This window comes from Apaloderma vittatum, unplaced genomic scaffold (genome assembly GCF_000703405.1).
Source record: "Apaloderma vittatum isolate BGI_N311 unplaced genomic scaffold, ASM70340v1 scaffold5644, whole genome shotgun sequence".
Classification (NCBI taxonomy): domain Eukaryota; kingdom Metazoa; phylum Chordata; class Aves; order Trogoniformes; family Trogonidae; genus Apaloderma; species Apaloderma vittatum.
In genome coordinates, this window is record NW_009710830.1 from 24,069 (window position 1) to 41,522 (window position 17,454).

Sequence of the window (17,454 nt, forward strand, 5' to 3'; positions counted from 1 at the left end):
GTAGCAGTGCAGGGGGGTGTTGTGACCCAAGTGCAGGACCTGGCACTTGGCCTTGTTGAGCCTCATACAGCTGGCCTTGGCCCAAAGATCTAGCCTGTCCAGATCCTTCTGTAGAGCCTCCCTACCCTCCATCATGAGGGTTTTAAAAAAAATTCCTTAAATGAAGAAACATTCCTATGTAACTATTACGAATTACCTTCTGCCCTGATGGGTATGTCATCCATGAACAACTAATATCCCGCAGAAATTAAAACTGGGATTACAAAGGAAAAGGAAATGGCATCAAGAGTTTCTTTCAGAACCTTCTCCAGCAGTAGAAATAACAGAGAATCTCTTGATTATGTGGTAGTTTTATGTAAGATATAAAACCAGACAGAAAGGGTAGGAAGGAGAAACTTAATCACGAAAAGGAGAAAAGAGAAACACAGCTGTAAGAAGATTTGTTAAAGGAATAATTTTAAGAAATAGGAGCTAATAAAGAGAAAGGAAGGAATTACGGCAAAAGTGATCTTGAAGGTTAGCTACGTTGTGGTCGCTGCTTCAAAACACACTGTTCCTCCAGTTGTCTTCAGAAAGTCACTGCACTTAGATAGAATTCTAGAGCCATGCACACCTCTAGTAATTTCACACATTTGGTAAATGCCAAATGATCTATGTAATATTAAATAATGTGCACATTCTAACAAATGTCAATGCACTTAAAATCTCACTTCACACTCTGTGGCACTGAAATTTAATGAGTTGCAGCAAGGAGACCTTAGCCAGTCTCATCCAGGAAGAGAAACTGAACAGAACACAAGCCAAGTACAAATGCACTGACGTATATGGGCACCCCAAGAAGTCACAGGACCTAAAAATACGTACATAAAAATATTTAAGAAGAAAAACTCAAAGCACAAAGGGGAGAAATGATCTGTTGGATAAAGACCCCTTCTAACCTCTAACATTCTGTGATTCTGTGATAACAAAGACCATAGTGACTTAGGAAAGAAGCTTCTGGTAAAAAGTTGTCATGACTGATAACTGTCAGAGACAATTGTAGCAGCAGCTTAATTGAGCGTAGATGCTGCTTTGCACATCGTATGCTTTGCTTGTATCAAATTCAAGGTGAAACATATTACAGTACTTATCTATTTTATAAAAATGTACAGTGTATCAAAAAAAAATCTTCCATACTTCAACGGCTCAAGTACATGGCTGTGAGTTCACTGAACCTGTTTTCAATTTACAGAGTAATCCCACAGTACCAGGTACAACACCCATACATATATTCATGATTCATTTAACAAACACAGTACAGTTCAGGAGTGCTATAAAAAAATCCCTTTGCTATCACTTGATAAATATGATACTTAACGTTAAATGTTAAAATTAATGAGAACATTAATAGTAGTGTTCTGGTCTTACATCTTTATGCCTTAGAAATGCTTCAATATATATGTTTTCTCATCAAAATTACAGTATAGATCTATGCAAGTATAAGACATATGCTCACTTACAATATACCTATGCAGACATTTATATGTATTTTTAACATGAATTTTGTACAGACATATATATTCCAGTGCTTTGCTGAGATAAAAAAAAATTCTTTAACAGCAGCTGAAACATTTACTAGTTCTTTTTTAACACATTTCATTAAAAAAGTATTTTAGATTTCAATTTAATGCTAACAGCAGTGTAACACAAACACTGCTGCACCACATCTGAATTAAAATATACCTGCTTCTACACGAATTGGTTTCTCCAGGAGAAAAACTGTCTGTTTCCAGTGTGTTTTGGTACACTGGGGACCAGTTGAAAACAAGACCTGCAATGGAAGAGTTCAAGAGTTTGATTAAGAACAACATATTTGATATCACATCACATCAATCAGCTACCAAACACACAGGCACACGAGGTGTTTGCCACAAAACAGACTCACTGCCAAGCATCTCGAGGCAGAATAAATACAAAACCACCCGCATCTCTCAAAGATATTTTGGGAATGCAAAGCCCCAAATCCTCACCTTGTTGTGACAGTTCTTCTGAAAAAGTATATCAAAGTAACCAGCAACTGCCTACAAAAAAACGCAACAAACCAACAAATACATTAATAATAGTGACTACATTAATAATAGTGACATGTAAGAAAGTCTGTCATTAATATATACATTTAGCAGGATTTCGACTCCTTTTCAAGCACTAAGCTTAGATTTATGCTTTTAAGCATGACAGAAATTCCAAGTAAAAAAAATCCTGTCATCACACACTTGTTCGACTTGTGAATATTCAGCCCACTATAACTTTGAGTCTGAGTTTCCAAGACGATCCACACATTTTAAACTGCAACTAGAATTACGTACGAGAAAACAGCCTTTCAGACGTGCAAATCCACAAGCATAAAATTCAGTCCTTGTCCTCTATGACTCTCACTAAATATCCACCCAGTACTGGGGATTCTGCACAATGAGTTATTTTACTTAACGCTATCCTCCACAAAAGTTCCCTGTAAACAGAGGCAGAAGATTAACGAGGCAGGGAATGTTTTTCTTCCTGTACTACACACACAGATAAGGAAAAAGATTCACAAACACTTCATGCCGGTCTTTCCAGTAGTTAATGGTTTCTAATAGTAATTCTCCACAGGATTCCTTGGAACTGTTCTTCTGTCCCTCCTGCTATACCACTCCTAACCTCACAAAGAGCCTCTCTAATCAGTTCATAATTCATTAATGTGATTTTTCTTCCAGATCAAAGATGAAAAGAAATACAAAAAGTCTGCACACAAAACAGCATACCGACACTATTACTTACACAGTCTTTTAATCGTGGCCTGCTTTTTTGACAAAAAAGTCTTATGGGAATCCCAGATATTCAAAGAATTTAAGTCAAGAACTAAAAGATGCGAATAAGAGACCATCCAGTCCATAGCTGCACCTCTGAAACCCTGTCCATGTTCACCTTTATTTGCTTTCAACTGCCTCCTATGACAAGGCTAAAGCGAATAAGACGTGGGCCCAAGGTACTTCTCTATTACATGTCAGCCTGAAGAAATGTCTGGGAATAGAGCTTCCGAGTTACTCCAGCTGAAGCAGTTGGGGACTCTACACCCGTGACAGCAGGAAGAGATTCTCCCCACAGCAGGTCTAGCGCAGTCAAACAAGATACACACCAGTTCAATGACGACAAGCCCATTGCAAGAAAACTCACTGCAAACACCCAGCTATAACTTTCCTCTCACAACATCAGTGTTTGTCTCCTTCTCTAAGTCTAGGACGCAGGTTCTTCTGCATAGTCACAAAGGACGAGTTCTGTAGCATGACCCTCATATTGACTCAGAAATAGGGAAGGGAAAAAAGTCAGACATGCTTACAAAATTAAGGTACCAACTGAATGGCACAGGGCCTTATCATTATGAAATACATAATCTGAATGCTAGATAAACCATTCTGGTATTTTTTAGTCCATAGTCTAAATCCAGAACAGATTTTACCAACGTAGTAGTACCTTAAAGAAAGTAAGTCTATATTAAAGCACCTGTGTTGGCTTTTCAACCTAAGATCTCTCCAGATAAACACGGAAAGTTCCAAATTCTGATTTAGGTAAACTTTCTTTTTAAAGAAAAAAACCCAAACAACACCAACTGAAAAAAAAAAGCCCAAGGAGACACCGAGAAACCTTTGTGACAAATGAGAACTAGACGCTGGAAATGGTGACTCTTCCATCCCTTTACTTAGTCCTATCACTCAATGCTGAGCATCTCATTGCCAAATGAATTCCAGCCTTGTCTCTAATCTGCCTTTTTGAGTAAAGATTGAGAAGGTCTTGACAAAGCTTTATTGACCATCAGACTGTATTTTTATTGATGCACAATCTTTTCTGGACATTAGTCATAAAAATATTTTTCAACCATCAGGTCAATACTGTTGATACACTTACAAATAGCACCTTGGAAAAAATTGGTTTCCTGAGAAAATGAGACAAACCATGTTCTGGGCCAGAAAGCTGAAAACTCCAAGCAGGCATACCATAGCTAAGGTGGATGCAACTTTCTTGGTAGTAGGAAGTAAAAGAAACACCCCACATACCACTCTGAGAAAACATCCCTAGATTAGCATTTTGAGGGGATCAAGGCTGAAAGGAAACTGCAGTTACAAGCAAGAAGCTGTCCTGTGCCTTCTCCCGTGCTCAGGGAAACAGGATTTGTACACCTTCTGTAAATGAGTAGAATAAACACCTTATTCGCTATACCATCAATGGTTTCCCTAGCTGAAACAACCTGAAACACTAACTTGGACTATCTAAATCAAGAGGTAGCAACAGTTACTATTATACATCACAAAGACCACCTTCTGCAGAACTCCAAGGATTACAGAGGAAACCTTCCTTGAAAGCTATGAAAAAACAGATTTTTGAATGCGTTACAGAAGCCTGTTTCAATACTCCCAGATACAAGTGCTAAAAACACTGAACCAAAACACATGCCCTCAAGGGGCATCAGTGTAAACCTCGTACCACTACAGAAATGTTCTGGTACCCCACACTGATGTCTTGGGAAAAGAATAAACAAGAGCCAGTAAAGGACACACAAATTATGACTTTTGACAAGAGCCTGTAGTGATAGGATGAGGGGAATGGGTGGAAGCTGGAAGAGCATAGCTTTAGACTAGATCTAAGGAAGAAGTTCTTCACCCTGAGGGTGGTGAGGCACTGGCACAGGTTGCCCAGAGAGGTTGTGGATGCTCCATGCCTGGAAGTGTTCAAGGCCAGGCTGGACCGAGCCTTGAGCAACCTGGTGTGGTGGGAGGAGTCCCTGCCATGGCAGGAGTTGGAACTAGATGATCCTTGAGGTCCCTTCCAACCCAAATGATTCTATGATTCTGTGATGCTTTCTATAGTTTCATCTACAATCAATAGTCGTGTATATTCAAAAACAAAATCACAAATCTAAAAAGCTACACAAATCAAAGCCGAAATACCTGATAGTATTAAGCCAGTTATAATATCATAGCTTAGGTTACTATCCTCTTTTTAGGAATTTTGTCTTCCCTTATATCTTACCTTTTTTTTCCCCACTACTTGTTAGTGGTTTTAGTCTGAAGTGCACAATATGTATCTTCTATATTTAAGCATGTTTCAGTGAAATAATACTGGAAAAGTGAAGTTCAAAACATTTTCCTTACATTTCACTTTGGAACACTACCACAAATTGCAGTAGCTGTAACAGTCAACCACAAACTTGTATTAAATTGCCATACTACAAAGACATTTCCAACATTTACAGCTTGCAGGAAGATTAAGTCCTCCCTTCTTCTTGTAAAATTTAACACGCGACTAAGTAGAAAAAAAAAGAAAAAAAAAATCACAAGTGGCAAATTAGAAGCATTCACAGACACAAGCACATTAAAATGGAACATGGGGGTGATTTTTATTAAGTATGGCATCTTTTTTACACGGAGTCAAACTAAAAAAAAAAAAAAAGAACAAGCAAATAACATTCCCATAAATTCTAGATGTTGTTTTAAAACTACTGCCCTGGTTGGTATTTTTTGTTTGGTTGCGTTTGTTCAGCTTTTTTAAGCATAATGTAACAGTCATTTCTTTCATCACAGTTTTCCGCATCTTTTTTGCTCCACCTTTGACAGTTAATTTACAACTTCACCAATAACTAATCAGCAAGAACTTAAGCCTTCTCTGGAAGAATCTTTCAATTGCCAGTCTCTTTAATACTATGACAGAAGAAAACAAAAATAATGACTATCTAAACTGGTAATAAATAACTGCAACTCTAGCCTGACACAAGCTCTAGCTTCAAAAGATGTTAAATACTAGGAAACACTCCAGAAATATTATTCTTCCTGTTCTCAAATAAATTCCTAGGAGAAAAGCAGAGCTATGAGAGCAAAAACTCCAACCCTAGAATAAAGTCTCCATATTTACTCAGGGAGCTAAGATTAAATAAAGAACAAAAATTAGGAATGGATGTACAGCAGTGAGACCGCAAAGCATCATCCCATAAAGGTCAACAAAGAGTTTATCCAACTAAGAATAAAATATTCCTGAAATTACAATAGCAGCCACTAACCTCTACCTGATTTTGTCATATCCAGATTTTCACAAAGACGTTGTGTAAAGTAGCTTAAGCTCTTCAAACATCACTGAATGTTTTTAAGGTGTTCATGCAAACACACAAAAAACCCGTAAATGAAGCAGGTCCTCCCAGTAAGATTCACTTGTTTTCAACATATTTTTCCTCCCTCTCAGATTAATTAGTTTGAGCCTATTTTTTCCCCCATTTATTCATGTAACACAAACCAAATTTACTAAGATTACAAAAGCTTTAACACATGTAATAGATGAATATTAGTACATATTATTTATATTCTTCCACTTAAAGCCTTCAGCTGAAATGGGAAAGAGGAGTCTAAATTTTAATTCAAATTTATCTGAATGCTAAGGCTTTTTTCTAAAGAAAATGGCTGGCTGTACTCACAGCATTTTAACAGGATGAAACAAATGAGACTGCTCGACTCCTTATGAGAACTCGTAAAGGCAGCTTTCCCAATTCACTTAGGAACAAGGAAATTAAAAATTATCATCATCGCTATCACCTACAGTGAGTGATTTATCATTCTTAGTCTTCACTAGTATCATGTTCCAACAGTGAGTGGCTACAACAAATACAATTAGACAGCTGGCCACAGAAGTGGGAGATAATGTGCTTTTGATGGAGTTCATCCAAGCATGGAGATGGAATGTTTGTCATCCACGCAGCAGAGTTGCTGCGTTTTTATCACAGGGAAAAGAAACCCCTCGGTATTAAAATCTAGCAATTTTGTGGTTTAAGAAGATTAAGAATCTGGAGATCACTGTAAAGGAGTGTACCAGTAACTAAATAGATGAGAAAGAAAAAGCCTTTCCTTGAAACAGAAATTGAGCATTCAAGGTGTGTTAAAGTGTGGTACTCGAAGCCAGACTTCCAACTTTTAGCTTAAAAAAAAAAAATTTAGCTTCTTCCCTAAGGCTGGAATTAAAGACTTATATGCTAATACTCACTGTTGGCTCCCAAGTGGAAGACCAGACATTACGAAATGAAAACTGTCTAGCATTTAAGATTTTAACAAGCAAAGACTTGTCCTTCGTCAAAATAATTTTCTCCAGACAACTCAACTTCCTTTTTCCTCCTAAAGGTTTTAATACAGAAGTCACGTCCTCTGGTTCATTATCCTTTCTTCACTCCCTTCCTCCCTCCCACTTTTTTATACACATCCCCTGCTCTTTGACAAGATCTCCTGGGAGCAATGATGAGATACTGCCATCTTCCTCCCAGGGGATCTGGCTATTCAGCTAGGAAAGATCAACCTTGATGGACTCACAGGGGAAACGCTGGCAAACAAGAGAGAAAGTTTGTCAATTGATTTCTACACCGAGGGTAATCACCATCATATTTTATCTCAAAAGCTCATACAGTGATCAACTTACAATACAATTAATGGAATATTTTCCTAGCAGCATCTACTAACTGATATTAGCCAGATGTCTCATTAACATCAGCAGTGACAAACCCTTGCTCTTTACTGGGAAAACGCACTTTTGCAGGCTAATTAAATTTATTTTTGGCCATTATCTTTGTAAGACTGAAATCAAGTCAACTTGCACTAAGAGTGCCTTGAAACAATTTCATATAATGATTCCACGCAACCGTTTGATGCTTTGAAAATCTTTAACCTTTGAAAGTTAAAATAATGATAAATAAACTTAATGCTAAAATACACTACTTTGTGGTAAACCACAGGAGGAATATAAGAAAAAAGAGAAAGAATGTGCTCTGACAAAAACATTGACTTCCCACCAAAAACTTCTGTAAGACTACACATCACAAAGATACATTTAAAATGTTTATTTTTGCCTAAACTCTCCAAATTTCTCGGGTTTGTTAGGATTTTCTTTTTCTTTAAGACTTATTTAATTGCTTGAGCAGCTATAAAAGAACTCTATTTAGAGTATTAGGCATAGTTTTAAGGATAGAACTCAATAAACACATTATAGGATCATGTGCAATACATATACGATGCACCTATAGAGAGAAATCAGGCTGATCTCTTATGAGTATTGCTTAATACGGTGGTTTTTTGGTCATAAAAAAGTGAGTAATTTAAAATAATTTACAGGTGGAACAACAGACAAATCAGGTATGTGTCTATTAACACTATGCTCTTAGGTTTCACTAACTGCACAATTTTTCTATTTCGCACAAGCTCATCACTAAGTCTGTGTGTTTATGTCCTCAGTCCATTTAACCAGAAAACAAGTTCCTCTACTGCCTACTGGACAGGTAGTTTTCAACAACCTCAAGTACAATTCAAGTGGCACTATTATACAACCAGATAATTAGCCAAGAGGTCAGCAAGAAGGCCTTCCAAGAGCAAGAGCAGCAGTAATATCCATCAAGAGGAGGAATATCTATCTCAATACCTGCATTTTCAGTTTTCAGGAAGTAAATGGTAAATTTTTATCAGAAAAAAATGCAAGACCAGAAATGAAGTACGGGGAAGTCAAGAAGAGGTCAACTTTTCCAAGACTGAAAATGAACACCATTTCTAACAGTATCTACTGAAGGGGAAAACAAAAAAAGCCTGAGGAAAACACAGAGGTCAGATTTTAGAGGTATTGAACGTTGTGCCATAGATAAGAGAAGTGAAGCCCCTTCTGCCTGAGCGGTCCTGGGGGTATTCCAAGTCATAATCAAACCAAACACGGTGATGAGCTGGTGAAAAGACAGCATTACAGCCCCTGACAGCTTTTAGAACTTACTGTCCTGTTACCAGAGAAGTGCAAACAGGCTGGTGGGAGGATGCAACAGACCCAACACGGGCAGTGCCTCCAGTTGTCAGCTGGAAGTTCAGCACTTCAGCCATTAATGTTCTGTTGCACACTCCAAGGAGATGAGGCCACAACTGTTTTCTGTGGAGTACTTGCTAATTGACTTCCCACCAGCGCTAAGCTTCTGTAAACCCAAGTTCAGCAACAGCAACCACGCATTCCGTGCTGTGGACACGTTTCCAGGTGTCTGGAAAGAACGCCTGCCCGACACCCCTCTGCACCTGCGCAGAGCCTTGCCAAGGAGCAGCACGGAAACGCACTCCCCATAACCCCACGGCACAGAGTAAATCAGCAGTCGAGCTGCAATAGACTCCGCAAAAAAACCCACAGCACCGTGCACCTCAGCTTTCCACTTGTTTGGTTTTTAAAGAATTGAGAGAGGGAGGCCTAGTTCTGATGGTAACGCTGGTGTGAAGTTCGCTTGGCTGTCGACAGCAGCATTAGAAATAAGACAGCCAAATCTGTTTTCATACATTTATGGCAGAGAAAGGGCTGAGAAGAAGCTGCCTCAAAATGAACCGTAGGCTGTGAGCTAAAAACATCCATTAAACACCAGTATGCAAGGATGGATTTCCAAGTTGTTATTTTCGTAAATAAGGAAAAATATTTTTAAATGCCCATATTTAAAAAAATCACAAAAATAAGAATAGTCAAGTACAAAAAGCTAGAATTTTTGGAAATATAAGAAGGTTTCTCTTTTTGTGCAAAACATGAAAAGCCAGTAGAACAACAAAACATAAACAAGAAAAACATCAAATGTTATTTTCATAGGACAAATTGCAATCCTAAAGCATCTCTTCAAAAATTCTCAGTATAAATAATGGACTTTTATTGTTCATTTACTGCAAGGTTAGGCAGCCTGATATGATGGATGAACTGTCAACCCCCAACTAAACTTCTACAATCCATCACAGAAAGAGTGGAAATTTCACTCAAAGTGTCAATAAACCTAAATGATGAAGTGCAAAATACTTTACAGAGTTCTGATCATTTTTTAGAAGCTGCATTAACTGCAAAATTTCTTCCCCCCAATTCCCTCTCCTTCTAAGTCATAAAATGCAGGTGTACATCTTGATTTGTAAGTTAACGATACCATGGCACCATCAAACAGAAATAAAGTTTTCAAAAAGGTCTAGTCATAGGGATTATGACATTTACAAAATAACCTGTTTTACTCTACCCAAATATTAAAAAGATCAGCAAGATTTTGTAAAGATTTCTGTTTAAATTAATCAGTTGTTCAAAAATGGCTATACAAACAAAAAAATTAACCCAGGGCTGCCACTCGAGCTTGGCCTGAAATCAGAACTGACCCTGCCCTGAGAGAGGCAACCAGAAATATTCTAGGATTCTATCACAACTAAAACGAGGAGATTTTTCTCTGTGAATGCACAATAAAATATATATTTTCCATTTACTATTCCAATTTACATTTAATAAATCCCAAGAGATTACTATGTCTTTACTTAATTGGTGACAATTGACAAATTATGAAGTATTTGTACATAGCTACTAATACTACATAACTAATAACAATGCTTTAACTTATATACGTGGGAAAATTTCACTTTATAGCATCAACAAATTCTTATGCATCCTGTTATAGCTCAAAAAGTGGTGCCATATGCAGTAATGTGAAAACACAGATCGATCCAAAAAACAGGTATTACACTGCTTGATGTAGACATCCAAGATTGTGTTTTCAGCTTAAACATTTATATTATACAGCAACATATTTTTTATGTCTGTATCAGACAAAGTCTGCATCTCTTCCTCATAAACATATGTGAAAGTCAAATAAACCAGTTGTAGCAGACTTAGCACAATATATTAAAAATTAGCTACCAATTACCCCTTTGGACTTGACTCTGTGATGTGCTGTGACTTAAAGCTAAGCATGAAACTCCCAGCAGAAGTATCACAATACACTAGACTACAAAAACTTTAGTTTTCACTGTAGATCTCAGAGTCTAAGACAAACTTTTTGTCAAATTTGATAGGGATATTTTAATATCAACCTGTAAGAAACAATTGTAATTGATGCTGAATGTAAAACTCTAATGTTAATGCTCCTTACCCTTCCCTTTTTTCATCTACCCCTATTATATTGTGATGCTGTTACGGGACTTCTCCATCCATCTCTCTTTACAAAATGGCTCCTGCGACACTTCTGTGCTGCAGAAATTAATGTTTCAAGGCAAGGACTGATGATAAACGATCCTTAATCCATTGTCCATTAGTTCAATGTGATACTGAACATATATGAAGAAGCTAAAATTGTCTTACCGTACACTTTGTGCTCGTTGTAATGGTCAGGGTGAAATCTGAAGAGAATTCTAAGTCCGGAGTGGATGCAGTATTACAGTCAATATGCTGTTGAAAGGAATAATACAATTCTGTCAGTAACAGTGCTGAATTTAAATTAAGATTTTCCTTTGGACGAAGGTTGTACTGTTGCTGCCACAATAAGACAACTTGTCTAAGGCAATATTAATTCAGCTCTCCAGAAACAGGAAGGGCCACCTAATCCTATCCACATGCTGACAAAACACCTACAACCCCCCTTGCCCAAATGCCAAAATACATCAGACACTATGACTAGAAGCGAGTTTTATGGAACTAGATGTAGCAGCTCACCCCATTCAAGTGAGCTGCTCTTGATGGCAGCTGCCCACTGCTAAAATTAAAGAGCTTTTACAGGCACCTTGACCTTTTTCACTCCTTGTTCCCGTAGTCATGTGGTAAAGTACACTATGAAAATGATGTGGGTTAAAACTGGGCTTTTTTATTTGCCGGGTTAGTTTTGTACTGATCAAAGAATAGCTGAGGTTGAAAGGGACATGTAGAGATCACTTAGTCCAACACCCAGCTCAAAGTAGGGTCAGCTAAAGTGGGTTGCTCAGGACCATGGCCAAGCAGCTTTTGAGTATCTCCAAGGATGGAGACTCCACAATCTCTCTGGGCAACCTGTGCTACAGTTCAATTGTCCTCACAGTAAAACAGTGGTTTTCCCGATGTTTGAAGGCAACTGCCTGAAGTTCAATCTGTGTCATTGCTTCTTGTCCCGTCCCTGAGCATCACTGAGAAGAGTCTGGCTCCACCTCCTTTACTCGCCCCCATCCCCAGGCACTTATACACATGGGTAAGATTGCCCACAAGCCTTCTCTTCTCCAGACAAAACCACCTCAGCTCTTTCAGCCACTCCCTTATGTCACACATGCTCAAGTCCCTTCATCACCTTTGTAGTCTTTCACTGCACTTACTGCAGTACATTCATCTCACTCTTGGACTGGGGAACCCAGGACTGGGCACAGCAACCCAGAAGTCATCTCCCTGTGGTGCAAGATGCTTCTCTTCCGAGCTGCTGGTGACAAGTCTTCTTCCTAAGGCAGCCCAGGAGCCTGGTTGGCTGCCTTTGCCACAAGGGTGTGTGTTCCCAGCTCATGATCAACTTGGTGTTGACCAGAACCCCCAAATTTTTCTCTGCAAGGCTGCTTTCCAGTAGTAGGTCCCCAGACTCAGTTGATGTGTGAGATTATATTTTCATCCTCTCTGCAGGATTTTGCATTGCCCATGGGTTGCCCTGGGCCTTTTGCACAGGAACCCAGATGGCTCATTTCTCCAGCCTACAGAGGTCCTTCTGAACAGCAGCACAATCACGTGATGTGTCAGTATGTGAAACACCAGTGACAACAGAGGAGAAAAAGCACACAAGGCAAAGAACTCCTTTGCTATTTGGAAATCAGCACAAAACAACAGCATTCAGAAAAATGACAACACTGTCAAATCAAATTGCAACTTGCATTTCAATATTCTCTCTATATATATATGCATGAGAGTTTTAAAAGCAGTAAGGTTCAGTTTTCGGTTGCTTATAAAAATTCCACCATATTTTTTCAACATATGAAGTTCTTATTTTAAATACTCAAGTTAAAATGCTTTACCCAAGAACATTGCATACCGCTGAAATGAAATGTCACATACATCATTAATCAACATTTCTTGATGGTGCCTCATCTTTCTTTAGGGAGTGTTTTGCTTCCTGATAGATTACCTTACAAACCATACAAAACAAGCAGCAGCTCATCCGAGCAAACATGCTAAAATACCTTCTCTAATAATTATATGATAAATTGGAAGATTTTTAAGCTTTCTCTCAAAAATATAATCCATTTGTTCTGTGGAATGGCTATTGATTAGAACAATTTACCAATAATGCCACTGTTGCTCCACTCATTAATTTCACTACTTTGTACTGCAACTCCAGCAAATGAGCTCATGCATTGACTTGAGGTTATTTTGAAAACCATGATTGTGACTGAGAACGAAACCACTAAGCTTAACAGTTATGCGAAACGCTGCATGATGGCAAGATTTGCTACATGCACACACCTGAGCTGGACACTGACTGCTCATGAGAGTTTGTATTAGGGAGGGAGATGTACTATCACCAACAAAGGATTTTGCTTCTAAGATGACAGCAGCTTGAGACTGCATTGGGCACATTTAACTATTACTGTTATCAACACTTTCCAGGTTAAGATGTTGGTTTCATTTATTTGTTTGTCTAACAAACTGACAGAGCTCAACTCACCCATGTAGCTGTTCATTCAGAGCATGTTCTATGTTCTTCATTTTCTGTATACCAAACTCAACTTATCTGTATAAAGTATTCAACTACACTTCCACTTGAAGCAGAGCATGCAAAATGTTATTAAAAAAAAGGCAGGTGAAAAAGCACCTATGCCTCAGTCACTGCACAATCAAACCTGTCAGATGGCTAACACAGCCTCAGATTCCTCATCTTGGTACTTCCGTTTTGTGCACATTCATTCACTACGCAGAGAACTCATCTCGCCTATAACTTCAGTTCTGAAAAGTGTATTTTTAACAACCATGTTCATCACTCTACCCTTTCCTTACACTCAAGGAAAACAGACACTCATAAGCCTCACCTCACTACTTAGAGGTGTCCTTAGGAATTTAGTAAGTACAGTACCTTAATGACACTGGGTGTAGATATCAGTGTGTCTGGATCCAGCACCTCCACAACAGCTTCTGGAATTACAGCCTTCTTCATGCAAGACATGTCAAAACCGTACACATCTTCCCAGAAAAGTAGCTTGTCTGCATGTTTATTCATATCCCCAACAGCTACCAGACTAATGGTGCAAACGTCAGGATAAACTGTAATAACAGAAGCAGATTAACAAAATTTTATTTTAGACATTCATAGAGGACTTCATCGGAACTTAATTTTCCCCACACTATTCTGGTAACTGTATTTCCTGCTCATGACAAAATATCTTTGTAGTTGATTCCCACTGTCAGGAAATTACTTGAAACTTGACGTCTCAAGAAAATAATCTGGAATATCCTACTCTGGCATATACAGAGACTGACTGAGAATGATTTGGGTAACTGCAGACAGACACGCAAAGGAAAATTTGGGTGAAGGGTTTTCAGTACAAAAAACCTCTGTGGAAAGACCTTTTTTCCAGAAAAGAGCAAATGTTCTTATTCAGGAGCTTTATTTCTTATCAGCTCTGGCTGGTACTTGCCTTACAACCTAAAAAATTATTTCTGAGTACTGGAAAAGAATAACCAGGATAACAGCTATCACTCATGCTTTCTTCTCCTTTGTGCTTTTTCCGTTCTCTCAAGAATATCTTGAGAACAAATATCTATTTACAGCTTTTCCAAATAGTAGTGGAAGACTGACACTTGCCTTTTTAACAGCTGCCTACAGCAAAGGCAGTCAATCTCTTGGCAATCTCTACGCACTACTGATTGGAAAAGACACAAAGAACAGCTGCTGTGAACGTGGCTGTCTATAGCACTATCAAACTCCAGAAGCTCAATTTAGATTTAGCTCGGTTTCCTTCCACAAAGAAATTCCCATACTTTGTTTTTGAAGTTTTAAAGCCTTTTAAGTCACATATGTTGAATTCTTTACATGGCTTCAGACCAAAAGGCCTACTAATAAACACCTTGTTTTATTGTTTCATTGATACATTAATGTGGCAGTGTTAATAAAACTGAAGCTAAGTTTCTTTTCTTCTCCAAAATCTGTTGAAGTGTAAAATTAATTTTGTCTTCCTCTGCTTCAGCTTGTAGCATATCAAAATGAGCAAGGAGAAATCATTGGTGTAGTATGGCAAGTCAGAAAAGCAGAGCTGTTTGCCTTGTAAAACACTGAAGACAGAAACAGCAAATTGAAGTTAGACCTCTTATATAGTAAGAGTAGATTTAGCCACAAGGAAATAATCTTACACATAGCAGTGATAGAATCCTCTCTAAAGATTTTTTTTTTTCCTCCCATAAGACAACGTTACATTTGGAATGACTAGCTCATACTACATATGAACACACTTAGCCATATCTCTCACTTTTTGGGTGCATAATCAATTATCCAGAGTGTTTAAGAACAAGAAAAAACAAACACTAATGCTCAAATCTAATTTGCACTTTTAGTCTGGCCATTCAATAGCAACAAAAAACTAGACAACACCTATTCAGACTTCACAAAAATAAAGCTGTGTTCCATCAGAAAGGCACAGACAAAAGACCACAGTGATACATTAACTTCTAAATTCACAAACCCACCCACGTCCAGAAATATACACTTTAAGGAAATTTGACTGGAAATATAAGCATGTTAGCTAAGTATCAGTCTAAATAATCTAAGCACTGCAGAGTTTTGTAAATGTTTATAAAAGCTTCTGCTTAAAATTGCATTTCCCACTTCACCCATTATTGTCGATCCCCCTGGAAACCCTTTGCACTTTCTGCAATCCTGTAACAATTTCTTGCACCATCCTGACAGACTTCTCATTTTTTTCTGCTATTAAGCCTATAATGTAGTAATTAGTCCTTCTCACAGGTGAAATGAACAAAATGCTGATCAGACAAAAGCACATATTCCTCAGTGCTCTCAGAGATTCATCGTTTTGACCATCTGTGTCCTTCTCGACTCAGTGCCCAGAAGTCATCTGTCACGAGTAACAGCTCACGTGGTGAACAGGATACAACGGGAAATCCTTTATCCCTCAGCAACGCCTCGCAAACTTCGGGTCGCTGGAGGGTAAGGCAGCAATCCTCCAGATATACAGAAATAATGCCAGGTGAATACCAGCACCATTTTGACATTAACAAGCAAACGGTCTTGTTTTCTGAATGAGGCCTTCCTTAACTACATCACCCCTCAAAGCACGCTGCACTTGAGTGTACATGAAAAACTACACTCAGGCAAGTGACAGCTCTAAAGAACCAACAGATGGGTCCCGGGCAGCAAGAATTTTATGTTCCCCAATAAAGCTATCATGTACAGTACATGTTACCCTAGATAGTTTGGCATAATCCACTTCAGCGTGCCAACAGGCTAAACTGAAGTAATGATGATATGACTGACTGCACACAAATGTAGACATTTGGATTCTATTCCCGGCTCAATCACTGAAAGATTTGGCCAAATTACAGCTGCTTCTCTGTTTTTTTTCCCCCAGCTTTCAAACAGTCCCTGTAAAAACCATCTTGAGCTCAAGAGCACAAAGTGGCTTAAGAGACAATTAAGCTTTATGGCAGATTCAGGAGTTTCTCTGGTAAGACTTCACCTCAGACCGAGTTCTTAGTTTTGGCTGAGCTGAATTTGGATGTGCTGCTCCTCAGCTACGCTGCACAAAGTGTCTGTCTTGCTGAGCTGGCTGCCGAAAAACTTTCTCATGGATCTTCGGCACAGCCTTCTACCTACCACACAAGCAGGCAGAAGGGCACTCCTGGGGAGCATCTTAAGGAAATAGCATTCCCTTCAAAATCTGGCCACCCCGTCAACAATACAGTGTGCTCTGTGTAGAGGCAAATCAGGGCCCAAGACCACTCTCGGAGCACAAAGGAGAAACATACTGCAGAACCAGCAAATCCAGTCGCTCAAAGGAAACTTTTGGAGGCACAGGCCACCAAAAAAATTGCCAACGATACAAATAGAGACCAAGATACTATTGCAGTTTCAATAGAGCTCAAAAATTGCTTGGCATTTCAGAAAGCTTTGCAAGTAGAAGCTAAACATAAAACGATTCTTCATAACTTATGGATATGCCTCCAAATTGAGTTATATTGTAATATTCTGTATAAATCTATACCTAGCACACCACAAACGTGTTCCAGATCTGGCTGGACTATTCTATATTGCTGAAAACAAAACAGCTCTTATTCTGTCGTGTTGTTCAAGATGCTAAATATTTTAACACATGAACACACAAATCTCTTGCTTGTGTATTCAGCTTCGTGACCAAATGTTGAACAATTGTATAAAACCTTTTTCCTGCTGCACTCCGTAGCACACAAAAGCTCACTGCAACCAAAGGGAAGCACTGCAGCGAGCACTGTTACATAGTCATTAATCCAATCATTAAGTCAGTGTAGTGAAACTAACTATGCGCACGGTTAGCAGAAAAGGGGGGAAAAAAACCCCAGACTGATGGCTACGATTGAAAAGGTCAATATGAAATACAATACTGCCAAAGGAATTAAGAGTGATGAATAAAGCGCATGCAGAACCCATGCAGAAAACTGCATCACATGAGGACAAAA

General features: G+C 38.6%; 1 protein-coding gene across 1 annotated transcript in view; it reads right to left on the bottom strand.

Annotated features, from left to right (window-relative positions):
* Positions 1-17,454, bottom strand: part of PRMT3 (protein arginine methyltransferase 3) — a gene marked incomplete at its 5' end in the record, with an annotated part of 45,707 nt that overhangs the window by 6,372 nt on the left and 21,881 nt on the right. Inside the window, 4 exons of the mRNA XM_009867396.1 lie at positions 1,723-1,810; positions 2,010-2,060; positions 11,152-11,238; positions 13,865-14,052. Coding sequence (XP_009865698.1) covers positions 1,723-1,810; positions 2,010-2,060; positions 11,152-11,238; positions 13,865-14,052 — 414 coding nt within the window. The remainder of the gene's footprint in view (positions 1-1,722; positions 1,811-2,009; positions 2,061-11,151; positions 11,239-13,864; positions 14,053-17,454) is intronic.